The sequence below is a fragment of the Fomitopsis serialis genome, assembly GCF_022376445.1.
Source record: "Fomitopsis serialis strain Sig1Antser10 chromosome Unknown B0H18scaffold_33, whole genome shotgun sequence".
In the NCBI taxonomy this organism is placed as follows: Eukaryota; Fungi; Basidiomycota; class Agaricomycetes; order Polyporales; family Fomitopsidaceae; genus Fomitopsis; species Fomitopsis serialis.
In genome coordinates, this window is record NW_025954993.1 from 58696 (window position 1) to 84517 (window position 25822).

The 25822-nt window shown below is 57.0% G+C and overlaps 7 protein-coding genes across 7 annotated transcripts; 3 read left to right on the plus strand and 4 right to left on the minus strand.

Moving 5' to 3' along the window:
* Positions 1-178: 178 nt before the first annotated feature.
* Positions 179-4094, minus strand: B0H18DRAFT_1007222 (uncharacterized protein). Its single transcript, XM_048028720.1, has 13 exons — positions 3262-4094; positions 3179-3220; positions 2986-3112; positions 2879-2950; positions 2644-2725; positions 1918-2420; positions 1716-1864; positions 1474-1667; positions 1171-1417; positions 913-1120; positions 378-859; positions 241-258; positions 179-201 (listed from the first exon to the last, which is right to left on the minus strand). Exons 1-12 carry the CDS (start codon positions 3703-3705, stop codon positions 241-243), a joined length of 2568 nt encoding a protein of 855 aa, XP_047893352.1. The 5' UTR covers positions 3706-4094; the 3' UTR covers positions 179-201.
* A 3728-nt stretch (positions 4095-7822) lies between these two features.
* Positions 7823-10885, plus strand: B0H18DRAFT_1085153 (uncharacterized protein; the record flags this gene model as incomplete). The annotated part of the gene is made up of 18 exons (XM_048031880.1): positions 7823-8026; positions 8047-8250; positions 8298-8477; positions 8526-8603; positions 8630-8680; positions 8804-8917; positions 8967-9091; positions 9145-9260; positions 9312-9441; positions 9474-9510; positions 9574-9665; positions 9796-9892; positions 9975-10190; positions 10217-10279; positions 10309-10329; positions 10390-10527; positions 10559-10633; positions 10682-10885. 18 exons carry the CDS (start codon positions 7823-7825, stop codon positions 10883-10885), a joined length of 2145 nt encoding a protein of 714 aa, XP_047893353.1.
* A 538-nt stretch (positions 10886-11423) lies between these two features.
* Positions 11424-12581, minus strand: B0H18DRAFT_1007236 (uncharacterized protein). Its single transcript, XM_048028721.1, has 6 exons — positions 12424-12581; positions 12275-12348; positions 12180-12217; positions 12033-12117; positions 11695-11981; positions 11424-11633 (listed from the first exon to the last, which is right to left on the minus strand). Exons 1-6 carry the CDS (start codon positions 12491-12493, stop codon positions 11591-11593), a joined length of 597 nt encoding a protein of 198 aa, XP_047893354.1. The 5' UTR covers positions 12494-12581; the 3' UTR covers positions 11424-11590.
* A 188-nt stretch (positions 12582-12769) lies between these two features.
* Positions 12770-15953, plus strand: B0H18DRAFT_1007240 (uncharacterized protein). The gene is made up of 5 exons (XM_048028722.1): positions 12770-13033; positions 13621-14300; positions 14351-14445; positions 14498-15841; positions 15897-15953. The coding sequence occupies exons 1-4, from the start codon at positions 12911-12913 to the stop codon at positions 15454-15456; spliced, it is 1857 nt and encodes a 618-aa protein (XP_047893355.1). The 5' UTR covers positions 12770-12910; the 3' UTR covers positions 15457-15841; positions 15897-15953.
* Positions 15954-16254: 301 nt separating this feature from the next.
* B0H18DRAFT_908386 (P-loop containing nucleoside triphosphate hydrolase protein) lies at positions 16255-19206 on the plus strand. Its single transcript, XM_048041523.1, has 9 exons — positions 16255-16585; positions 16636-16749; positions 16837-16895; positions 16951-17072; positions 17126-18087; positions 18140-18365; positions 18420-18542; positions 18599-18959; positions 19009-19206. Exons 1-9 carry the CDS (start codon positions 16457-16459, stop codon positions 19175-19177), a joined length of 2265 nt encoding a protein of 754 aa, XP_047893356.1. The 5' UTR covers positions 16255-16456; the 3' UTR covers positions 19178-19206.
* Positions 19207-21601: 2395 nt separating this feature from the next.
* On the minus strand, positions 21602-23658 carry B0H18DRAFT_359011 (uncharacterized protein). Its single transcript, XM_048037746.1, has 5 exons — positions 23129-23658; positions 22579-23074; positions 22361-22525; positions 21814-22305; positions 21602-21748 (listed from the first exon to the last, which is right to left on the minus strand). The coding sequence occupies exons 1-4, from the start codon at positions 23607-23609 to the stop codon at positions 21852-21854; spliced, it is 1596 nt and encodes a 531-aa protein (XP_047893357.1). The 5' UTR covers positions 23610-23658; the 3' UTR covers positions 21602-21748; positions 21814-21851.
* A 616-nt stretch (positions 23659-24274) lies between these two features.
* Positions 24275-25276, minus strand: B0H18DRAFT_876753 (uncharacterized protein; the record flags this gene model as incomplete). The annotated part of the gene is made up of 2 exons (XM_048040510.1): positions 24275-25051; positions 25115-25276. 2 exons carry the CDS (start codon positions 25274-25276, stop codon positions 24275-24277), a joined length of 939 nt encoding a protein of 312 aa, XP_047893358.1.
* Between the last annotated feature and the right edge of the window lie 546 nt (positions 25277-25822).

The window sequence follows — 25822 nt, forward strand, 5'->3', positions numbered from 1 at the left end:
CCGTAGACCGTCGACTACTGACGGCGTCGCGTCGGTGCTTCCGGCGGAGATACTCTTGATTTGAACAACTGCAGGCCCGAACTACTCAGGTCAGACATGGTACCGCCGCATACATCAAATAGTCTCACTCGCTCGCTCTTGACAGAGACAATTTGAGACCGTATGATCACCATATGCTGGCGACACATTCGTCTTGTCAGGGTGAGTCGCAGCTAGTCGCTGTACATTCTCACCATGCTGCTAGCAGTCGTAGACTCGCTGGGATTCAATTAACAAGTGAAGTAACGCTGAGGTGAGATCTAATGATCTTGGGACGCGATGCATTGACACAGTCGTGCTGCGCGATTAGCGTTTGACAAAGTTACATTGCGAATTACCTCTCTACGTTCCCGTGCACCTAACTGGGCTCGCGAGAATACCTTCCTTAAGCCCGCCGGCTTCCTCTTGTCCTTCTCCTTACTATTATCCCCGGTTTGATCCTCTATGCGAGGGCTGGTGGTCTCGCTTCCTGCCACCGGCCGCATATGATCTCGCACGTCTGCACCGTCGGTAGCACTACTCGACCTCCCATGCGAATGGACGCCCACCTCCACTGCTGGTAGCAGTTCCAGACTGCGAACGAAAGGCACCGGTGGTTGTGCCCGCTGAGCGACCGAGTTCTTCCTATCCCTCCACATCGCCGAGCTCTTCTTCACTAGTCTTTGACGCCATTCGCTGGCACGCGTCTGCCAGCTATGTGCAGCCTTCCGACCCGCCTTAACTCCCTTACGGACGTCGTCCTCTGTAGGTAGGGAGACAGCGGAGCAGAACGTGTCACCCATGGCTGGCGATCTGACTCCCTCAGTAGAGGTATCACCATCTGACACGAGACAATCAGTACCACGACCGCTTGACCGATGAATGGAAACCAACTTTCGGTGCCAGTAAGAGACGTCTGGCTGGGCAATGGTACGTCCAGCAAAGCAAGGGCTTCCAGTGGGATGTCTGTCGGCACAGCAATAATATGTCCGAAGAGCGTCCCATTTGCCCTAGTGACTTGGACAACGCGCCAACCGGCTGTGAGCGTCAGCGCAGCCATTTCTCGGAGTGTACGCTCCTGAGAATTAAATGTCACGCGCATCTGTAAAGAACGATCAGCGCGATCCACGTCAAATGATGAACACGATGTACCGTCAAGTCCAACCAGTAAGCATTTGCATTTGCCTTCCCTAGATTCGGGAGCAATGGCGAACCCTCGGGTGCGAGCGTGCGCACAGTGCCTGGGAGAGGTGGAGCCTTCATCTTCTCTTTCATCTCCGCATCTGCCCGAGGTGAACCTGGATCGAGGTCTTCGTCGATACAAGCCAAGGGTAAGACCCAGTCCGCGAGAAGCAACTTTGTATCCGGGCCTGCTGCGCGTCGGAGGTGTAGAAGGATACTATGAGCGAGAACCTTGATCAGGGCACTTCAATTTTACACGAAATGCCAACGCACCGAGTGACATACGGATCCGGCCAGTCGTGGGTGATTACACGCAAGAGGAACACCGCAGGTATGTCCCCGCTAGCCGCCCCTCTGGACGTCTCTCGCAAGACAGAAGGCCACGGTGGCTGCGGCGCAAAGAAATCATGTCCTTGGAATGCGGCACGACCAGTCTCCAGGAACTCAGGACTCCTATCCTGCCAAGCCTTTATAGGGGTTCAATCATAGCTGCACAAGAGCTCGAGATTACTCACAGCCTCCCCCATGATTGCAACCTGCGGACGATCCTGCACCAAAAAACGCAAATGCGGGAACGCGTGCGCAAGCAAGAGCGAGGTAGATCCAATGCCACCACCTACGTCTACCACGACAGAATCTTGGGGTAGCGAATGCCACGGAAACCCTGTGTATTGTTTGGCATCAGGGGTTCCCAATCTATTACCATCGTTGACGCACCGCCAATAATCGCTCCTGGAACTTCCCATGCTCCGGTTCCTGTCATAGCTATACCAAATCGTTTGAGACGAGAGGCATTCTCCTTCGTCTCGAGCCATTCGAAGTATGGTGCGTTTGTACGGAATGCAAGATTGAACGGCGCGTGCATCAGATTCTTTGTAGCGGCTTTCTGTGGTTTCCTTGTCTTCGATACAATCTCCCGTCCACCTAAGGTAGTGGCTGGCGTCGACTGCGGGATAGCGGCTGGCTCTCCAGATTCACGGTTCAAAGACGCGAATTCGTGCTGATCTCCCAATGCAAGGTCAGCAAGGCTGGCGTGGCTAAGGTTGTCATGAGCAGCGTGCTGACGACCCAGACCGCGATCTCTCCCCACTGAGTCTTGCGAACCGCGAGTCGGACGTGCGTCCTGTTCGCTAACTTCCCCTCGATTGGTGGCAGTCGTTGCACTGATGGCTGTATATCGTCTAGAGGAGGTAGGTAGCAATCCGTCAGGTATGCAGCGACTTGAAAACTCGTCTGTGCTGTAGGCAACCGAGTCAAAAGTGAATTCGGAGTCGCGAGACTCGTCACGTACCAAAGTCCAACGAATGCTGCGATGCCATTCGTGCCCTCGTACTTCGCTTCTGACCTGTTTAATGAAAGGTACCAGATAACAATCACCGAACACACCCATACGAACATGCACGTCAGCGACTCAGTCCCCAAACCACAGGCAAGAACGCTCACGCGTGCATCAGTTCGGACAGGTCCCTCCCACTATCCATAGCGCTTGACACGCGATTGTTCGCGAATACGTCGGTCTCACTTCCTTGTGATATGGTGAGTCGCGAGCAAGCGCAGCGCATGACCTGTCGAAGATACATATATATTTTCAGCTCGGCCGTCAGGCTGAAATACCAGAAGAACAGACGACGCACTCAACAAAGCAGGATCCATGTCACTCGTCTCCTCCTGCTATCACCGCTCTCGTGTTCTCCAGGGTCGGTCTGCGTCTCTCCCGATGGTCCGCTCTCGATCTCTCCAGACGAACCCGCTTGCCAGCGATCGAATTCGCAGACTCCTTCCTACCAGCCCGGCGAATCTCGCCCACTCTATGCGCGATCTCCTTGACATGCATCCCCTTCGGTCCCGCCTCGCGCAATATCTCCGGTATATGTGCCGCCTCAAGCAAGCGCAGACACGCAGGGAGGTGATACTATAAGCGCGACGAAAGAAGAGCGCATCAGTACACGCGAAACACCGAGTACGGTGGACCGCTCACCCCCATCGCCGCATCGCACACGGTCAAGAACGGCCTCTGCACCTGGCGCACAACTGACCACACGCCGCCACGAGCCGGCTCACCGCCGCGAGCACCGCCGGGCTCTCAGACAGTCGTTCCGCCACCTCCCTTCTCGCGCGCGCAGCCGCTCCGTCATCCTTCGTGCTTGTGCTCGGAGTCGTCGGAGCGCGGGGTCCACCAGGCGTGTGCGGCGACCCTGAAGCCGCGTTCTTGCTCTCCGTAATACGCTGCCCGTCTTGTTGTGTGACATAATACGCCTCGTCCAGGTTCGGCCAATCGAGCTCTGGAAGGCCTGGTCTCACTGATCCCTGGGCCCTCCCGCTCGGAGGGGGGGTCGGCACCGCGTTCGGTGTCGTGTCCAACTTTCTAGTCGTCGCGTTATGTCCATGCGAGGCGGGCTCCTCCCAAGCCGCCCCGAGCGCAGGCGCACTCTGCTTTGTAGCCCCCGGCGCTACGCTCAGCGGCGTGCTGCCAACCGCAGACAACGACACCTCGCTCGTCGACATAAAACCCGAGCTGCGCCCTGGTGTATGCGCGCTCGTCAGCGTCGGTGACGACGCGGCAAAGAGCGACGCAGGCGTAGGGAGCTGCTGACCATCATCCCTCTCTGTCTGCTCGTCGTTCCCGCAATCCTTGCGGCCGACTAAGCTCTCGTGTGGCCGCGACCTCGTTGGCGTCAGAGCAGGCAGGAGGGCCAGCGGTGTCGGGCGCTTCCTCTCCTTTTCCCTGGGCGTCCTGGGCGAATCCGTCTCCCCGTACTCGGTTTGAGACGCTGGGCTCCGCACGCTCGTAGGTGTCTGAGGCGATACCAGTCCCGAGGGCACGTGCGGGTTGGGCGCAAACTGGATAGGCGAGGGCGTCTCCTTCTCCCCCGCAGCGCGCCCCGGCGACTCCTCACACCACGCCAGCCCAGCTCCGCCTCCTGGGGTGACAGGCGAATCTCGCAGCGACGCCGCCGAGGTACACGCACGCGTCAGCGCAGACACAGACGCGGTGATCGACCCCGTCCGCCTGCGCACCGGCGTCACGGCGCTGATGTACGGTGGGCTCGCCGGTGACGCAAACGCAATCGGAGATAGAGCGTGTTCGGCGGACGCAGAGTCCAGACTAGATCCTCCGCACGGCCTGGGGACACCTTGTGATGGTGTTGAAGTCGGCGTGACGGCGGTGTCGAGCGTAGGAGCGGTCGATACGTCGAGGGACGCGCCTGCGACAGCGATGTTGCCGGACGAACTGCCATGTCGACCAGTGACCCCAAGGAGGTTGGAGACGCGCCGGAAGGCGTTCGAAGCAGAGGTGACAGTGCCCGAGCGCTTGCGTGGTGCGCGCACGGGTGTAGATGCAAGGGCACCAGAAGAGCTGGACGGGACAGATACTGCCAAGTGAGATGAAGTCGACGCAACAGTGAGAATTACGGGGGATACGGGTGGCGTCTTGGTCGCGACAGTAGAATGGGAAGTCCCAACTTTGCCTACCTCCGGCGCGTCGATATCATTTCTGAGTTCGATTCGCGAGGATGCATGCGAAGAGTAGGTGCCAGTCCCTGAATACGACGATAACGAAGACGTTCCGAAGGACGGAGCAGGCGAAGGTGCTCTTGAATCTACGTGTGACTCTCCAGATGAAAGCAGAGTCGGAGTTGGGTACGGTCCTGCGTTTGTAGATGGAGTAGTCAGCAAATACATAGGATCAGTTTCGCGAGCAAAAGGACGAGGGCATCGTGGCAACCTTCAAACACAACATCGATGTCATGATGCTCTTCACCCTGAGGCGACCACGACATGCTATGTCCGGACAATCCAGCAACGGAGGCTTGCATGTCCACACATCTCATCTCGTGATGCCACTCGACCCGAAACATCACAATAAAATCGACTACTCACCTGGGGACTGTGAAACCGACGAAGAGGGCGAATACGGCGAGTAAGGCGAGTACGGCACCGCAGTGTTTGGTGAATACGGAGATAGTGGGGACGGCGAGGGCGAGATAGGCGAACGCAGAACATCGAGTGGGTCGGACGCAGCGGAAGCATCGCGGAAGACGTTCTCGATGTCGTCCAGCGCGTCGCCGATGATGGTGTGGAGGGCGCGGAGGGTCGCGAAGGCCATTGACCTCTGGGCCGGTAATCAAGCGGGTGTATGCGCCCTGGCGAAGGTGGGAGTTGGGGGGAAGAGGCGACCGGCGTGAAGTGAAGAGCAAGACGAGCACGGTACCCGAGCAAAACAGAGTTTGACGTTTACTCGCCGGACCATTTCGATTGAATTAGCGTATTTGCGGAAGGGACACGAACTATGGCGCGCGACAACGTTCAAGTTGACATACGCACAACAGATGCCAGGAGCATGTGGCAACTGCTCCGCACAATCCAGGTAGGCCTTCGTGGTGGTAGTAACCCATCACTGTGAAAACAACCCAAATATGCACCTACGTATCACCGAAGAACACAGGGAGTACCTTGAGGTAGGGATGCCCAACGAAAACAATATGCTGCGGCGGTACCGGTCTGCATCAAGTCGAAGAAGGCAAGTCAATGACAAGTTGATCTCGCGTCTAATCAATCGCACCCCTCACCAGATCCACGTCCCCGATCAACGCCACAAAGGCATCACTATATCCTTCTACGGCCAGCTCTTCGCCTGCTTCCAGATAGTTCATTGCCTCGGGCTTCTGAACGAGGCCATCTTGTCCGCAAATTTCGGCAAGGACTATTAACGCTTCAGCAGACGCCACAATCGAACATAGCGAGTACTGTGTCTCAACTCAGTGTACAGCCTGCCTGCTGTGTCTGCCAGTGAGACATTGCTGCTCGTTTCTTCCACGCAAAATCAGGGAGTCTGCCGGATTGACCCGGGATTACAGCCAGAGGAGCTTGGAACATGCACGATACGGATTGGCTCTAATGATCGCCTCCAGGGCCGTAGTAAGCCCTTCAGGCTGGTGGGTCCTTCAACCTTTTGTATCCTCCGGCATACCCTCAGGCTGAGACCGAGGTGAGACATACCTACCTGCCACGTCGAGGCGGTTCCAGATCTTCTGAGACACGTCGCAATTGCTGCGCTTCATATCCGGATGCCAACTATCGCCCGTGCAAAACCAGGCAAAACCTGCTCCTTCCAGTCCGAGTCCTGCAATGTAAGTATAGGGTCAGCCTACTCCCCGGGTCGGTCGCATGGAACTTGGTGCTTACACGCGGTGCGCCGTTATCCCCGGGATACATATTTAATATTGCTGTCGGGAGCATCCACGGTGTAGATGGTTTCGAATACTGCTGAGGAGTGAATTCATCGCCATCGCAGCGAGGAAATCACGTGGATACCTGTCGCCCTCAAGCGCTCATAGGCGCCTCCTTCCTCCTCAGCTCCTCGACTCTTCCGTGCTGTTAATTGTCATGTCCGCGACTCCCGAAGCCTCAGACCAGTATCTTCAACGTTTGTCCACTCTAGAACAGACATGCACTATCTCCCGCCTCCAATGCTGTGGTGCTGCGACATGACCGCAGGGTAGGATGAGCGCGCAGTGTCCCGCCGTGCCGCCGGGTTGCCTTGCTCTGAGGTGCTACAAGTTGCGTGTGAAGGTGCGTCAGTAGCGTTGCTGGATTCATATCACTATCGGATTACAGTGGCACGTAGAACCACGCACGGAGCTGCAGTTGGCGGGTGCGATGACGGTATGTGCCTCTTTCAGGCATTGGTGCCTTGAAGTGGGCACACTCACTCAGAGTTGCAGGGCGAAGGGCCATACATAGGTACGATCGGAATTGGATCGGAACCGCTGGATGTCTTGAGCTCGCGTATCAGCAAGGGTCAGTGGAGACACGTCCAACAGGCGTCGGTCCAGATGACAACCGGGTTCGACGCCGCCCGGAGCGAGACCCAGCACAGTAAAGGAATAGCCTTTAGAGTCGTTGGCGTATAGTTGCCGCCGTCAGAGGCAGAACATGTGCTGCCGCCGCAGCGACCAGCAGGCGCAATTGGAAGGACTCGAGATTGCGGCGTCGACTGGAGGATACAGTAGGAATGATCGGTCCACTGTGCGGCTCCCTGACTTGCGTCAGAGCAGCCAGTGAACGTGATACTACTGAGGCTGCGTCGCAGAGCACCAGTGGACCTCGCTATGTGGCGCTTGTTCGAGGAACGAGGAGCCACCGCGGTGCCCTAACCATGTTCGGTCCCGAAATTGGCCATGCCAGTGGTGCATATGTACCCTTATATACCGTCTAAGGCAACGCCGGTCAGCAATGGGGCTCGGTAAGTGCAGAGTGTCCGTGCAGATGGAGTCGTAAGGCCAAGTATGAGCAAATCGCAACCCGATCTGTTCATTGACGTTCATAGATCAGATCGCGCTGAGATGCATCGGGGACTTCCAGGAACGGTAGCGCGGCGCGACGCATCGCGCGCCTCTGCTGGGGCGGCGAGTGACATCACACAAGCTAGGGACGGCCTGGCGCACCTGGGCTCTGACGTCGGCGCATCCGCGTCATGGCAAGCGATCGTGCGTATATAAGGGCGGCGGGGGATGGTTCGACTTTCATCTTTCCCCCCTCATCTCACGACTGCTCACGACCACTCGAACTCAAACTTGACTACCGTTCACTTTTGTAACGACTGTAACGACTTTCTAATATGTCTCTCCCGCAAGCATCGAAGGACATCTCCGACCACCCCGCGTCCAACTCGGTCACGCAGCCACACAACAAGCGCGAGCAGGCCGCCGACGTCGACCGCAAGCTCCGCTTCTATGGCGTCATCCAGGCGCTGCGCGACTCGCGCATGCCATCGAACACCCAGATCGACGCGGCGCTCACCTATGCGCTCAGCAACTCGCCCGTCGACCTCAACGCGCTCAGCGCGACGGGCAGAAGCTCATCCAGGACTCGCGCGACATCATCGAGACCGCGCGCCTCATCGTCATGAAGAAGAACGCCGACGAGCTCTTCCAGAACTTCGTCTGGCATACGCGCGCCGTCGACGCCGCGCCCGCGAAGAACATCGCCAACTCCGACAACATCCCCGTCGACCAGCAGAAGGCCAAGCAGGACGGCCAGCAGGCCGTCACCCACCTCCGCACCTGCTCAGCCTCGTCATGACGAACGCCGAGGTCCGCAAGCTCATCGCGGACTTCAGCGTCATCGGCCGGGACCTCCTCGCCCGTGGTGCCGGCAAACTCGCAGAGACCGCCCGCCCCGACGAGGCACGACTTGCGCAAGTCGACGACACGGCCCCACACAACCAGTTTGTCACTGAGGGTGGTCGTGTTGCCGGCCCCGACGAAACTCCAGTGAGTTTACATTCACTCAACTGACCATCGAGCTCACACTGTTTGCAGATTGTCGAGGCACGCATCCCCGGCACGGATACGCGTGTTGCCCAGCACCCCAAGGCAGAGCTTGGCCAGGGTGCCACCGTCAAACAGCGAACGGTGATGTTAAGAGCGGCGATCAGGCTGCTCGCGAGGCCAATGCGAAGAAAGAAGAGCTGAAGGTATGTGTCGAGCACTTAAGTCTTCACCGCTGTTGGTGTCCCTGAGCGGCGCATATATTCATCGAATTCGTCGTCTACTTGCTATATGCGTGGAGTGCTAACATATTTGCATATAGGGCGAAGCCTACCGCAGAAGACGACACGCTCAACACTGTCGGCGGCGATCCCGTCCCCGATGACTCTACGGACGCGGAGGCCAAAAAGAACGGCCTGATGGGCAAAATTCGGGGTGTTCGCGTATGTTCCCGCTATTTGATCTAGGACGTTTCACTGATCTCATAATTAGGACCAACTGAACGAAAAGATCCCGCAGGAGCACAAGGATCGTGCTAACGACCACGTCGATCGCGCGAAGAACTTCCTCAGCGACGAGTACTTCCCGCCCGAGCGTCGGGATCAGTTCATCTACCGGTAAGTACAGCTAGTGTCCACGCGGAATCAGTTCATTAACGTCGCATATGTAGCCTCAAGAAGGTAGTGATCGAATGCCAGAACCACAAGGACTACCAGGAGAGCATCACCTGGCTCCTCGGTTGGCTAGAGGAGTACGCGGGCCACGGCAAGACTGCTGCTGCGAACGGTACGTCATCAAGACATGGCTTCAGAGAAGGAAACCTAACTGGTACCATAGCTAAGGACCACCACGAGAACCTGCAATCGCAGGGTCCGATGCAGCAGGCGCTCGGCGAACTTCGCACACTGCTGGAGCGCTTCGCGAACGGCATGAGCATGGCCGTCGTAGGCAATGCCATCCAGGATCTGTACCAAGATTCGAAGAACGACCCTGAATGAGGCAGTGGTTTACGGACTGCGACGCGTACGTGCGGAAGGTGAGTCGTCATTTTCTTGGTCACATAGCTCGTTGATGTGTTAACACGGGTTCGCGTGTATAGGTCCTACTCGAGGCTGGCTTTGTGTTGGAGCCGCAGTGCAACAGCCAAGGCAATGACTTGCTTGAGCGTGGCCGTGGCTTCTACGAGGGCAAGTACAAGGGCACTTCGACAACCTGCTCGGCACCTTGACGATGGTTACTGCCTTCGGCGATGACCTCTGAACCAACGGTACGTGTTACCTTCTTCGTGGGTGCTAGGTAGCTGACGCGGAATGGAACCTAGCTTCGGAACTGACTGGGCGCGTCTCACCAAGGACCTGCTATTCGATGGCGAGGGCAGCCTGAAGTTCAAGCCCGAGCTGTGGATGGACATCCGCAAGGTCATCTGCCTACTATCATCGATAGGGTACGCAGCGTCAACGGCTCATTAGGTTGATCATACTGACATAAGTTGTATGCTAGGTCGGTTACGTCCCGATTCCGCGCGTCGAGTACACCGACGACGCGCTTGACCTCGTCATCGAGAACCTCGCACTCAGCGGACGTAACCTCTTGCCGAACCTCGTCACCGTCGAGGCGCACAACTTCATGAAGTTCTCGCCGTACAATGCCATCCAAGACGAGGGCCGCCACGAGTTCACGCTCACGTTCGGCCAGATCCAGGCGGACATGCGCGACGTTTCATTCTACTTCCGCAAGAAAAGTGGTTCCCGAAGCTCAGCGACTCGGGCATCGCGGACGTGCTCCTTGGCGGGCATGGTCTTACTGTCACCGCACGGTTGCGAGCTCGGGCAAGGATCGTTCGTCTGTCTTCCACGTACGCCGCACCGTCTCCCATTAGTTCACAGAACCAATCTGACTTACTGGATTACAATAGGTCAAGGACGTGCAAGTCAAGGTTGACACGCTCAAGTTCAGCATTCGCGACAGCAAGCACGACCTTCTGTACAAGACGCTCCGGCCGCTCGCGACCGGTCTTGTGAAGCGGCAGGTGCAGAAGGCGATCGCGGACGCGGTGCGCACGGGCTGGAGTACGTCGAGGCCAGCTCGTGACAGTGCGCGACCGCATGGAGGAGGCGAAGGTGGACGAGAACCAGAGCCGGACACAGGCGCTGCAGGACGTGAGTTGCATCCGTCGTCGGAGGGCGCAGGGCTGACATGTTCCACAGCTGTTCCAGCGTAAGAAGGACGAGGCGTCGAGCGCGGCGTCGAAGGCGGACGCGAAGACGGGCACGTTCAAGTGTGTCGAACGCGACTCGGCGATCCTGCAGGACGTCGGCCGTCCCGAGGGCTGGGCGAACCGCGCGCAGGAGCGGTCGGACAAGGCGACGACGGGCGAGACGTGGCACTCGGAGGCGTTCAAGATCGTTTGAGCGCGGCCTACGCCCATGTCGTGTCCGGATATCTGACTCTGCGTCTTTTCGCTGCATACCCCGACGTCATCTTGAAACCTACTAGTACTAGTGATTCTCCTTCTACCCTATATCCTCTTAGCTTCTGTCTGTCCTGGACCATTGATCGAGACGCGTACCATACCGCACATTCTAGTCCTTCCTCTTTTGTCTTCAAGAACGAACTTTGGTCCTAATGCCTGTATACCTTCCGGCGCCCCCTGCCGGTGTACTGTACACTAGTATAGTTTGTGCATTGCGTAGCCGTTTGTAGCGATTGACCGTATGAATCCTTTCCTTTCGTCTTTCTGCGTGTCCGAGGGCGTGTGTGGTGGGATGGTTAGATTCTTTGTCAAAATGACTTGGAGTGGAAGATGTTCTCCGGCGGGCAGTGAAGCTCTGAGGTATCATTCGGTGGCGTGGCGGCCGACCAAGAGTTTCTCAGCTGCAGGATAGCATACCACGCAGATACAGCCGTTACCTATGTGCACCCATAACCCCCGGTCGGCGTAGTAGTCCGTTGGCGATGCGCGAGGATGATGGTGTTGTCTCATCCCTCATGCGTGGGCTCAAAATCGATTGCGGAACGTAACCAATACAATGCGTAAGTTAGACAATGACGAGCGGAGCTGTGAATACCGGCCACCAAAACCCTCTAGAAACCCTCCGACTGTAACCATGCGTGCGTCATGACGAGGAAGCCTCCTTCGCTTGCTGTGCAAGCAACCGCCTAGAGAGAACAATCGTCAGTCAGAACGTTGATACGACCACGGACAAAACGCGGTACGCACTGCCTGGCGGCAAGGATCATCTGCGCCTTCCTCTCGCGCAAGCTCGCCTCCCGCTTCTCAGCATTCTCCTCCCACACCGCTCGCCCTGCGGCCTCTTCCGGCGTCCGCGCCTCGACGCCGGACGAGAGCGCCACACGGTCTTCGAGGTTGTACCGCTCGATGAGGCTCGAGGACTTGGACTTGCTCGAGGACGACGAGGCGGCTGCTGGAGTGGGTCCCCGACGGGCGGGCGCGGTGTCTGTTGAGTTGAGTGCGCGGGGATAGAGCGTGTAGTACGCGGGTGGTGGCTGTGCAGGCTGTGAGTGCGCGGGAGTCGAGAAGAGCAGGGGCAGACGTACCGCGGGCAGGAAGCCACGCTCGAGGATGGTATTCGTGGTCGTCTGCACGCTTCCGGTGCGTAGGAGGTCGTATCGGATGTTGTCACTGTGCATTCGCACGTACGCCCTCAGCGGCGTGTTCGCGCCTCAGCATCATGGTTAACATACCTTGGGATGTCAGGGAACATAGTATGTACGGTGTCGACCTGCAGACACCCTCCGGGTCATGTTCGTCTCTCGCGCGCGCGACTGTATGCACATACCATGTCTACCGTAACATTCTTCGGTCGGAATCCGAGCACGGTTGATGGAGACGGTCCTGAGGATGTGTCCTTCCCTACGCGACGAGCGGTGGACCGAGGTTGAGCGCGACTCCGAGGCGAGCTACTAGCACGGGGACGACATGACGTACCAGACGTTGCCCACCGGACGATGAAGACAATAACCGCGACCGCAACAACAACGTTCAGAACTTCGCCCATATTGTTGAACTGACTGCTGGGTATGAAGGAAAGAAAGATACTATCTCAATGAAGGCGTGAAGGCGGAGCTGTTCGCGGGTAGAAAGTGGCGTTCAATGGACGATCGCCCGAGTTCCACGTATTTTGTGCCGACAAGAGTTTCTATTGTAGCTTATAGACCACAGCTGGATAGCATACTGTAGCACTTACATTTATAATCCTTATGAAAACTAGCGTGAAGCGCTCACGTGCAGCGCGGTCAAATAGAGCACTCTCGGAGCAGTGCGGCACTTGGCCGACACTCTTCCACAACTCTTCCACACCCCTCAGGCTCTGCTACTGCCTATATAACCTGCTTCACGACGGCCGACACTCGTTGACATTCATCCTAGGTTTTTGTTGAATGAACTTGTGCAAGTATAATCATCTGGTGATATAATGGACGTCGACGCGCTCTCCGCCACGCAGAAGGAAGCCCTGGCTCAGCTCCAGGCTATTATGGACGGCGGTGATGCCGACGTCGCAATTGGCGTGTTGGAAAGTGTCGACTGGGACGTACAGGTGAGTGGTACGTTCTCGTTTATTCTTCAGTCGTCCGCGTTCGAAGCCCGGGTTAGGCATGTACATCTGTCTGCTGAGACAAACCGTGGCCGCTTGCAATCCCTGTAGTCTGCGTTACTCATGCTTGCAGTGTGGATGTGGCCTATCAGGTCGAGTGACTCACGCTGGGGGCTCATGCAGATGCCCCCCGTCGCCGAACGGCTGTGCGCACGAGTTGAACCGCCATGCCTTGTGCGGTGTGTCCGCCCGACTCGCACGCACGCGGGCCTGCTGTCACCTACTGCAGATGATGCAGTCGTGGTGTGGATACAGTTGCCGTGCTGGTACTTCACAACCACGTACGTATGCCCTGCTGAATGTTTGGGCCTTCATGCGGGCCGCTCCAGCACTGTCTTATGCCAGTATGTGGCTGAAACTTGAACGTTGCTCATCCAGTCGTGGCGATAGATTTAATGCTTCTTATGACTTGTCTTCGTGCCGGAAAAAGGGAGTGACATACAATCACCTATCGTCTATTCCTCCTTTTCCTCATCATTTTCTGACCGCAGCGTTATGGATATATCTGATCATGTTCTCTGTCTGGACAGCGTGCCGCTAACCTAATATTCGAGAACGGAATCCCACCCACCAAGCCGCGCTCCCCGTCACCCGTCTCGCACATCGAAGAATTCGACATCGACGACTCTTCCCAAGGCCTCCTAGGCAACAATTCCCGCGGCGGACGCGAGTTCCGGCGCGTGCACCCGTCGTCATCCGGAGCACTGAGCGCACGACCTCTGCGCGCGATCCTCGCCGTCCTCACGCTCCCGCTGCGCCTTCTCACGTCCGTGCTCCGTTTCATCTTCCGCATCCTGCGTATTCCATTCCCGCAATTCGTGCCCTTTACGTGGTCAAGCCTACAATACCGCCCGCTTGGCCCTGGTTCGGGTGGTGATGGACGCGCGCTGGACCCGAGGGCGCAGGCGGAGCGGTGGGTGCGCGCACTCGAGGAGGAGACGGGTGCGGTCTGTGTAGGGCGCGCGGGAGCGAGGAGGGCGGAGGCGAAGGCCGGGAGCGTAGCGAGCGGTGCGGACGTAGCGGGCCCGTCAAGCTTGACATCGCGAGCGGGCGCGTATGAGGAGGATGGGGGCGAGGGCGTGACGAAGTTCCTGCCGGACTTCTTCCTGGGGAGCTATGAGGAGTTTGTGAGAACGTGCGAGCGGGGTGCGAAGATTGGGTGCGTGGTGCTCGTCAGCGAGGAGCATGATGATGTGCCAGAGTTCAAGAGGTTCGTGTTGAATCTGTGTCGTAGTTCTGACTGAGTCCAATTGTTTGCAGGGGCACCTTGACGGACCCGACACTGATCAAGCTCATCCAGGACAACGATATCTTAGTCTGGGGCGGTGATATCCGGGACAGAGAGGCATGGAGTGGTGCGCCGAATAACGATTCCATACGAGTACCGTCTAACAGACCCGATTACAGCCGCACAGAAGCTGCAGGCGACGACGTACCCCTCCGTCGCTTTCATCGCGCTCCAGCAGCGCCGGCTGGGAGGCTCCGGCTCGTCGTCAGCACCCGTCCTGACCGTCCTCTCGCGGCAGCAAGGACCGTCTGTCCCATCAACATCTGCCCCCACTGCTGCGCAGAGCCTCGTCACGCACCTCACCGAGCAGCTGCTCCCGCGCGTCACACCCTTCCTCGCCAAGATCCGTGCCCAAGCAGCGGAGCGCGAGCGCGAGCGGCAGCTGCGCGCAGAGCAAGATCGCGCATTCGAGGAGAGCAGGCAGAAGGACAAGGAGCGCATCGAGCAGCGCCAGAGCGAGGAGCGGCGCGCCCAGCAAGAGCAGCGACGCCAAATTGAGGCAGAGGCGCGTGCTCGAGACGAAGCTCGCGCGAAGGAGGAAGCACGGCACGCATGGGAGGCGCACCGCATGGAATGGCGCAAGTACCTCCGGCGCGGGCTCGTTATGCGCGAGCCAAGGCCGGGCGAAACTGGGCGGGGGAAGACGATGCGGATCGGGCTGCGGATGCCGGACGGGCGGCGGTCGGTGAGGTTCTTTGGCGAGGGCGACACATTGACGGCGCTCTATGCGTACGTGGACTCGATGTTCGTGCCCAAGGAGGTCCCTGACAAGGGGGACCCGCTGGGACCCCCGGAGAACGGTGAACCGGGCGAAGCGGGGCTGGTCAAGGAGATCGAGCGCTCCGGGCGCGCTCCGGAGAAGTGGTGGGCCTTCAAGCTGTGGCTGGCGTACCCGCGGAAGGAGGTCGTGTGGGAGCCCGCGAGGCGGCTCGGCGACGTCGAGGCCCTGCGAGGAGGTGGGCAGTTGGTTGTGGAGTTGGGTGCGGGTGCGGAGAGCGCGAAGGCGAAGGGAAAGCAACGTGCGTCGGACGTATTGGCTGGTGGTGAGGACGACGACGGGTACGAGACGGAGGAGTGAGCGGTGGGCTCGGGATATTTGAGACACGATGTGTCACCGCAGTAGACTTGATTTGGACGGACTTGTCGCTACACTCGCTATCGTACGTTTCTCTAGTCATAGACAGCTTCCTAGTATCCTTGATCAATCCTCTGAACATGCACTGGCTGCGAAACCATAGTCACAGTCAAGGGCCGGAGCTCGAGGCCCTTCTCGTCCATGTTGGCTTGATGCTTGGTAGTCCACCCGGCTCGTTGATTTCCAGGAACCTTTAGTTCGCACTATCATATATGAGTACCTTACTGCGAGAGCTCCTAGCTATAGCCGTTGTTGACTCATCGTACTCCATTCTTTACGCCGATACTTGCTATGTCCGGCCGGGACCTCCGCCGGGTTATGTTGCTCGGTAAGTCCAGTACTACGGACTCAAATCCTGGGCTAAATGGTAAGTGGATAAGCAGGTAGCTATAAACTATAGGGGTCAACCGATCAAGTGGTACCGCCTCGAAGGTGGCACCAATCCCCTCCTCCTCCTCCTCCTCCTCCTCCTCCTCCTTCGGCCAGGCGCCCAGGCATGAATTCCAGAGAAGACGGGAGGGCTCCGAATCGCACAGTGGGAGGCTCGTAAGAGCAGTGGGGGGGGGGGGGGGCGGTCGGCGAACACAATTGAATGGTAACGTACACACCCAGTAAGGCCATATGTATCCAAACTCCGAGATCATAGCTTACAAAAGCATCGCAAACACTGGCAGCTCCAACAAGAACAAGACTATCCTAGTCTCCCCAGGCAGACGTAGACAATTCCTTCAACCTTCGTGCCTCACTTGAGCAAGAGACAGTAAAGAGCGCCGACTCAGAGGCGCGGGCGCGGCAGCCAATCAGGAGCGCGAGAACGCGTCAGTGGCTGCGTGCGGCGCCACCCCGCACACCTTCCACACCTTCTCCCTCCTTCTCCCTCTCGTGGCCTCTCCCGGATCCCCTTTGCGATATTCTTCTGGTTTGTGGCATCTACGTGGCGAACATGGCGAACCCCTACACGAGAGCACCATCACTGGCAGGCCTCGGCTCGTCGAAATCTCTTCATGATAAAGATCCTTTCTATGGATGGCTACCTAGGCATGTTATCGCGAAGCAGGTGACAAAAGCAATGGTCAGTACCTAGTCTTCATCTGGGCTGATCTGCAACTGAGAGATGGCCAGCAAGGGGATGTCAATCCGTTTACGAAGCAGCCGCACTCCGCCCAATACAAGAAACTTCTCGAGACGCGCAAAAAGCTGCCAGTGTTCACGCAGATGCACGAGTTTCTGAACATGGTGGGTCAATGATGGTTTCCAATTATTGTGGAGGGAGGTCAGATTCTGCGGTGCAGAGGAATGTAACTGATGACCGTAGCCCCAAAGTTCAGCACAAACCAAATCATAGTTGTGGTGGGCGAGACCGGTTCGGGAAAGACGACACAGTAAGGACTCCATAGACTCGCGTCGGAACTGCCATTTACTGACTGACACGCTTAGGATTCCGCAGTTCGTTTGCTACTCCGACTTGCCTCACACCAAGGGCAAGCTCGTGGCGTGTACGCAGCCTCGTCGAGCCGCCGCTATGTTCGTAGAAAAGCGAGTGGCAGATGAGATGGACGGTGGGTTGCCTCACCATGATGTTAATGCTGCGAATCATCTGACAATACCCTAGTACCATTGGGGAAGCAGGTCGGATACGCGATTCAATTTGAAGACATGACAGAGCCAGGAACGACCTTCTTGAAGTACATGTCGGATGACCTGCTGCTCCGGGAGGCGATGAACGACCCAGAACTAACGCAATACTCCACCATCATCCTGGACGAGGCCCATGAACGCACCATTGCAACGGATATTCTCATGGGTTTGCTGAAGGCGCTGGCAAAACGCCGCACCGATCTGAAGATCATAGTCATGTCTGCGACCCTTGACGCCCTCAAGTTCCAGAAGTACTTCTCTGTGAACAAGGACGGCGAACCGGCACCCTTGTTCAAGATTCACGGCCGAACGCACCCTGTCGAGGTTCTCTATACGCAGGACCCGGAGCCAGACTACGTCGAGGCCGCGATACGTACCGTGCTCATGATCCACCGCGCAGAGGAGCCAGGCGACATCCTCCTGTTCCTGACAGGCGAGGAAGAGATCGAAGATTCGTGCAAGAAGATCAAGCTCGAGGCGGACGACCTGCTCAACCAGGACCCTGATAGCGTCGGCCCGCTCATCTGTATCCCCCTCTATTCCTCCCTCCCACCACAGCAGCAGAAACGCATCTTCGACCCGCCGCCTTCGCCGCGTACACCGGGCGGCCGTCCTGGACGGAAGGTCGTCGTGTCGACCAACATTGCAGAGACGTCGCTGAAGATCGACGGGATCGTCTATGTCGTCGACCCTGGGTTCTCCCGGCAGAATGTGTACAACCCGCGGATACGTGTCGACTCGTTGCTTGTGAGTCCGATCTCCAAGGCCTCGGCGCAGCAAAGGGCGGGTCGTGCGGGACGAACCCGGCCAGGCAAATGCTTCAGATTGTACACCGAGCGAGACTACATGGAGGAGCTGGAGGAACAATCACATCCAGAGATCCTGCGGAGCAACTTGGGCAACACGGTGCTGCAATTGATCAAGCTGGGTATCAGGGTACGTCCCGCATCATACCCATATGCTCATCGATTCATATGACGTTCTGTAGGATCTTGTCAGGTTCGACTATATCGACACCCCAGCACCGGAGGCTCTCATGCGTGCTCTGGAACTGCTCAACTACTTGGCTGCGCTCGATGACGAAGGCGGCCTGACGCCACTGGGCCACATGATGGCAGACTTCCCACTCGACCCGCAAATGGCTAAGATGCTTATTGTCAGCCCTGAATTCAGATGCAGCAATGAGATCCTCACCATTGTTGCGATGCTTTCAGGTACGGCTCAGTACTCTTTCATGTCATCACTCAGTACTAATCCGTATGCTACAGTGCCCAGTATCTGGGAGCAGCCGCCAAATCAACGCAGAGAGGCTGACGCTGCCAAGGCCTTGTTGACGGTCCCTGACGGAGACCATCTGACGCTGATGAACGTTTACAATAACTACCAGCAGAGTGAGCCCCGTTGCTTCGTTGCTTAGGATCTCTTTTCTCATCGCATCCTTCGTCAGACTCGCACGACAGAAACTGGGCGTGGAAGAACTACCTCTCCCAACGTGCACTTCAACAAGCGGATAATGTGCGGGCGCAGCTGCAGAGAAACATGGAGCGCTTCGACATCGATATCGTCACGACAACCGACCCCAAGCGGTTGCACATGAACGTGCGGCAGGCGCTCGTGTGCGGGTTTTTCATGCAGGTTGCACACAAGGAGGGAGAGAAGGGCGCGTACATAACGGTGAAAGACAACCAGGTCGTTAATCTACATCCATCGTGCGGGCTGGACAACCAGCCGGAGTGGGTAATCTTCAACGAATTTGTGCTCACGACCAAGCCATACATCCGAACGGTGACGGATCTTCGGCCTGAATGGTGAGCTCATTCCATCATCTTTCCTGTACGCGAGCTGACAAGTGTGCAGGTTGTTGAAGTACGCTCCCAACTACTACGACCTCTCCAGCTTCCCAGATGGCGAGGTGAAGCGCACATTGCAGCGAGTTGCCAACAAACGGTCCCGCAAAGCGATGGGCCCGGAGAGCGCTGCTTCGAACGGTAAGAGTGATCGCCCATTGAGGAGGATGAAGAAATAATTTTGCTGTAGCTCGCTGGTAGCGATCGTTTTGTATGTACGATGGCCTCTGTAGATTTTGGGTGAGGCGTTGTGTGCTAGTACTTGAGTGCCATGACTGTAATGGCAACACGAGGATGTCAAGGTCGTTCTTCGGTGCGCCTTAGTCTCATACCAAAGACACTCCGCACGGGTGAGGGGTTCAACTTCTCGCAGGCTCACCCAATGCGCCGCGGGCAGCATCGTCGAAGTCGAGTTCTTATCCGTGAGTACTCATACCTGTTTCTTGTACGATAATGTCGAGAAGCTACTGCGTTATCAAGCCTGCTCTTACTTATAGTAGAGGAGCAGACGTCACCACGTCTAGTGGCATGCTACCGGCGATCAACGCCTCTTCGAATACCGGCGCTCTCTTGACTTCGGTACGCATGGGTTGTTTCGAATTGCGGCTGAGCTCGTACTTACAAGGCATGCAGAGTAGGCGCGATCCTGAAGCTGTTTCGCTCATTGACGGTGGTTCGCCCACCTGATAATATACCCGTGATGCGCCAACAACTGACTTCAAGATATTCCAATGCTATCTTTGGATCCCGTACGACTTCATGCTGACTCTCCGCTGTTTTAAGTACTTGACTCAGACACTACAAGCAGGCGGCAATCTCGGCGAGACCCTTGAAGATGGCCTCATCAAGGTATGCTATAGTCATCTCTTGTCGTCCGGTGCCTGGACACCAATGCTTCGTGCTCATGTCCTATTACCGTCAGTCCGGAGGGTATCAGACGCTCAGGATATAAAATAGGGTGTGCATGCTCCCGACGCCTTAGCGGGTCCGCACTTTGAGTCTGTGACCGACTGCCAGTGTCAGGTTGATATTAGCAACGCTTCGCTACATACCCAAGACGAACCGGCCACGGCGTTGTCAGGTGCGCTGGTGCTGTCTCGTCTCTCCGTTTCCTCTCACGCTGACGTTCTATCAGTCCGAACAGGATGCGCTCCTGTCAGATGTCAAGGCATGCGCGATCCCGGCGGCTGGCAACTTAGAAACGCGCCCTTTCAATGTCGTGTATCGCTACGAAATTATGCGATCACTTACATCTCACAGTGACTGGCATGTGGCATCGACGTTGGTGGCACAGAGGTGGCGAGATGGGGATGGCGAGAGGGGTGAGCGATCCCAGAGCAATAGAGGGGCGTTGGGTGTGTTGATATGAAGTGGGAGACGGGGACGTAGCTGGCAAGCGATCAGACAGGGTCGTGCGTGAGTACTCGAGACCCAGTTATTCAATAGCCTAAACGGTGCCACGCGTGTCCTCACGAATCCCGTCCGTGCGCGTCCCAGCGTCCTCGACGAGCTCAATTGGCGCCGGGCAACATTTCTACTAATAACTTAGTTTCCACTCCCCGCGACCCTCAATCGACATCGCAACTTCAGCTGCACACGCATCGCTCTGGTCGCACGCAGGAACACGCCACTGCTACAAGAACGGGCGCATGACGCGCGGGACGCTAGGCTCAGCTGACGTCACACTTAACGCCGCGGGATCGTCCTGGACAACGCATGCCTCCCCGCCTTCGTGCGCATACACACCGGTGGAACCCCTAGTCTAGGTGGTCCAAGTCGAGGAGTCGGATGACGTCGCTTGAGCTCCCACCTCCAGTGACTCCGAGGCCTCCTGCAGGCGGTACGTTCTGTCTCGTTCGTCTACAGTTCGTGTTTCCCTGCCTCATTACAAATCCCTTTCGTTGTATGGATTCGCTTCTTTATCCTTCAATGTCAACTCATCCGCGAGCGCCGCCCAGCATCCGCCTCCTCGGCTGAACCGGCTGCACGCTCGACAGTTGCGTCAAGTGGTCCCGCGTCGAAGGCGGCGCCCTGAGTCCGCCAGGTGTCCAGGCACGGGTGCATGAGTTCCAGAGGAGACAGGAAGGCTGCGAGTCGCCGCATGCGAGGCTCGTGAGAGCGGGAGGTGGCAAGTGACCGAGGGACGAGACTACGGTATGCTTATATTATAGCTTCATGCCTGTCTACGCAGATGCTGGTGCAGCAGTGACCGACGCACGTCCGTCAGCCCGACGCGACGTACGATCATTGCTATCTCATGGGTAGCATACAAGACTGCGGATATTGTCTAGTGGACGCGGCGGCACAGATTGTAACGGCTCCGCGAAGTATGTTCGTCACTCACAATATGATTCCTGCTCATTTATATCCGCACTCGCTTGTCGCACACTGCTCGACGGAACACGGCGCGTTATATTGATATGCGAGAGTCCAACAGCAAATCCAAGGCAGACGTATGGGAGGTGAATCGTACCGAGCACGCAACACGATACAAACAATGGACAGCAACACCCCGCTCGTGGAAACCCCAGGCAATCCAGTCGGCGAACACAAGCGTACCGTAGAATATTCAGTAAGCCATATGAATCAAGACCTCCGAGTCCATAGCCGACACAAGCCTATCACGAACAGCCGTAACGAAAGAGGAACATACGAGACATCAGCCCGTCGCGATCCAAGAAGCTGTTCGTGCACCGAAAGATCCGTCTATCACCGTCACGGTTCGTCAAAAATCGACTCACACTGCCCGCCTGCGATGAACATCGACGTCAGCATTCGACGACGAACATTGTCTATCCAGCAGCACACGACGTACACGTCCGTTGTCGATACCACAATCATCCCTCCTCCTCATCAGCCGCTGTTTGCGTTCTGGCTGGCCGACTCGAAATGCGACTCGGACGGTTGCGTAGGTGTGTCGCCCGGTGCAGCTAGTCCCTCCTGACTCGGACCCGCGTCGCCGCCTTGATGTTCATCTGCGTGTTCGGTCGCGCCTACAAGTCCGCCCTGACAACCCTCGTCCGCGTCCGCGCCGTGCTCAGCTACTCCGCGTGCGGCACCCGAGTCGTCTGCGTGCGGGTCTTCGTAGTCTAGAGACTGCACTGACCCAGTCTGGGCCGCGTCCTGCCCTTGCGGCGGTTCGTCGACCGTTGTCGCGGTCACCGGCGGGGCCCCGCTGACGGCTGGCGGTGCGGCGTCCGTAGCACCGGGTGCATCTTGTGTTGCGTTCGTATCAGCCCCAGCGGCCCCCTTCTCAGCGTCCGGTTCCTGCGCTGCAGTCCCTCTGAGCTTCCGCCAGACGTCACGGCTAGAGAGATGATCAGCGACGATTGAACGAGTGGAGTGCAAAGTTCATCGCTTACATGATCTGCATTATAGGTCGCTTCGGACTGTTCATTCGCGACTCCGGTGGGTCCTGCTCGTCCCCAGCTTCCGATGTAGGCCCTAGGACTGCCGCCTGCAGGGAGTCGACACGTCGATCGTCTTCACTCTGGGGCTCATCTGGAGCGCATTCGAGCCATCCTTCCCTGTTGTAAGTGTCAGTGTGTCTTGGACATTCTGAGCGTCGAAGATGACTGACCAGTTTTTCCGGTCTAGCCCATGATCTTGTTCTAGGCGCCCTTGTGTCCTACCCACGTACACTCGCAAGAAAACGCAGAACCCTTGGACCGTCCATGGCGGCGTCCATACATCGCATCCCAGCAGCCACTGGAGTCGCCGCGCGATGTGATTGGTCGACATCATGGCATCCCGGCGAATCTCGGTCGTGCTCAAGGGTCCATAGATGTCGTCGTCGGTCATGCGATTCAACACCCAATCGAGTCTGTATACGGCCGCAGGAGGGAGGCGTTGCACAGCGTCCTTCAGCTCCTTGCGGCGGAGGGTAGCCAAGTGCTCGTCGAATTGGCGGAGCATGTCGGCCAGGTAAGCTCCCCTCGACTCCTCGGCTGGCAATGTGTGTATGTTTTGGACGGACAACCTGCATATGGCCAGAACAGTTGTCGTTATTTGAATGATGGATACAGGGTCGCGGTATGCGTATACCGCCGTGAGTGCAGTCTGCACGCATTCCCAGTCTATGCTGAACTTCAGCTTGTGCCCCTTGTGGATGAAGTGGATGGTTGACTTACTTTGAACGTCGCGCAGCCGATATAGCTCGGTGTGCCGCGCATAGTCATACGTTCTCGCCTGCCCAATCTCGGAATGCCAGAACTCGTGCCCACTGTCCTCCGCGAGGAAGTCGACCGGCATGTAAATGTTCTGTACAACATCCAATGTGGCCCTTCGTTGTTCCGGGGACAGTTGATTGCGTAAATGCTGAAACAGAGTCATGCAGGCCTTGGTTCCATCGGCGAGAAGCATAGCACGGATAAGTCCAGCTAAGCACTGACGGTTTGAGTCCCGGTCAAGAGGGCTGTTATCAAGTTCTTTAAACGTGCGAGTGAACGTGTTCAGCACCATGCGACCTATCGAGGTGATTGCGGTCCTGAGCGAGTCGTCATGTTGCATTGAATTACCGGATGCTGGAGATGAGGGCCCACTGGCAGACGCGCGTGGATCGAAGTACTGTCCATTTGACAAGATCGTGAACAGAACTTCGCCCATTGCCATCACACTTTGATCGCGCAGGCGCCGGAGAGAGGAGGCGGAGGGGGAGAAGAACTCCAAGAGGTCAATGTGCGACTCTGTGTCATCCCGGCTCAAAACCTGAAACAGCAACATGCACACCTCGATCCCGTCGGCGAAAGGTATGGCGGGGGTAATTGTAATGAAGGCGCAACAGATTGGGTCCAAGTTGGGAGGCTTGTTGCCAAGTTTTGTCAGTGCTCGAGTGAACGTGTCCGCCACCATGCGGCCTATCACGCCGGTAGCGGTGCTGTTCAAATCGTCAGATAGCAATTGATTACCAGGAACTGGACGAGAGGGCCCAGACGCTCGTGAATGTGAATCCTCTCGTTTCGACAAGGCGGTAGCAACAGTTTGACCTATATCCGTCACGTTCTTGACTGCTTGGGCGATAGGCATCGCTCGCACGCAGGTTGCCATCGCGCGAAGGACGTCTGTGTCCTGTGCAATGTGATAGATGTCCGAGAAAAGGGACTTTTCTTCCTTGGGGGTATCACCGGGCCTGGTACGCAGATATAACTGTTCATGCGCCAGCCAGTTGGATGTCGACATGAGACTTCGTACAAAAACAAGATCACTCTGGAGGATATCTAATGGCGTTATCAGTCACCACTGCAACCTCCGGATCTTCCGCAGTCACAGTGCAGGTCTCACTCACCGCGAAGATGCTCCCGGCTGGTCAACCCTTTCAGAGACAGGATGGTCTTGCTCGTGGCAATCTTCCACTGGCAAAGCACTCCCCAGGATCTGGACATGAAAGAGCCCGTGCATTGCCAAAACTCTGCAAAACAGCTAATAGGGGATAGGCACAGCTGGAGCAGCTGGCCAAGGAGCCACCGCGCCCGTCTGCAGGCCTCACATATCCACCATGCTTGGGGCGACTTGTAAGGACTGTAGTGAACCAATGCGGGAGCAACGGAAGTGAATACCAGAAAGACTAGCAAGATGCCGACGAGGACCGTGCTCAGGACGGCGATGTCGGGTCCGAGCACCCACAGATAGCCCACAATCCCAACGAGGAATAAGATGAGAGCCACCTGCAACAGGCAGGGGAGGAGGCTGACGATGCCCTCCACCCCCCACCGTGTGAGGGCATCCCGACGGAGTTGCCAGGTCCGAACCTTCTGTTGCGTAGTTCGCAATCCCGATTGCTCCGCGTGGAAGTTCAGCCATTGGTTGACAGCCAGAGCGACTGAGGCCGAACCGAGGCTGAGGACCAGAGAAGCGAACCACAGGGTAGCGATCCATCGAGGTGCAGGGGGTGCAGAAGGGAAGGTGCTCGCAGGTGCAACATCGGGGTTGCTAGACGTATTGCCGAGCTGCTCTGAAATGCGCTCGAGGATGACCGTGTTGAAGTCAGGCGGTGGCAGCAGAATGGCGTAGTATGCTCCAACAAAGGCAGTGAGGACGGCGGAGAACAGACCCGCCTACAGGTAGATCAGCATCGACTCGTCACATTGCACATTGATAAATACATGGACACGACTTACGAAGACGAGAAGTGTACTGATTTCGTTCCGCCATCGTTCTATACGCTCCTTTTCGTAGGACCAGACCTCTTTCGCTAGCACCGGCCACGCGTCTTCTTGCTTTTGCGGGTCCAGCGGCTTCAGGTACTTCTCGAATACTTTCTCCAAGGCAGTTTCATCCATCACGGCCGGCGGTGTTTGCGGCTCCCGTGCCGTCATGAACCTCTCGAATACGTTATTCATAATAGTCTCCATTTCCGACGCCGTTATCGGATCCTTCGCCGAGTGGTCTGCCGACTGAGACGAATGCTTCGTTCCACTGGCATCCGACCGCTCATTCAAACCGTTCTGACGATGTATGTCAGACCTTGACACGCAGTTGAATGGTCGCTTAATCACGCTCACCTCATTTGTACCTGCAGGCATGGTGTCGTGGGGCGACGAGGAGGCTCCCGCAGTGCCCGCGCCGACCGGGTTGGATGCCTGTGTAGACAGGTAAGGGATCCTGTTCGCCGTTCGATTGTGCTGATACTCACTGGAAACTCAGTGTCAGGGCCGCCGTTTTTGCCAGAGCTCGTTCGACGCATGTTGTTATTCGGTGACGACGTCGCATTGAGGTCGGGAATGTTAGCGTATCCTCCGGGAACTGAGTGCACCAACGAATCCTACGTTCCACGAACACAGCAGACTCAATCAGCTTTCATATTGTACCAGTGACTAAAGACGATG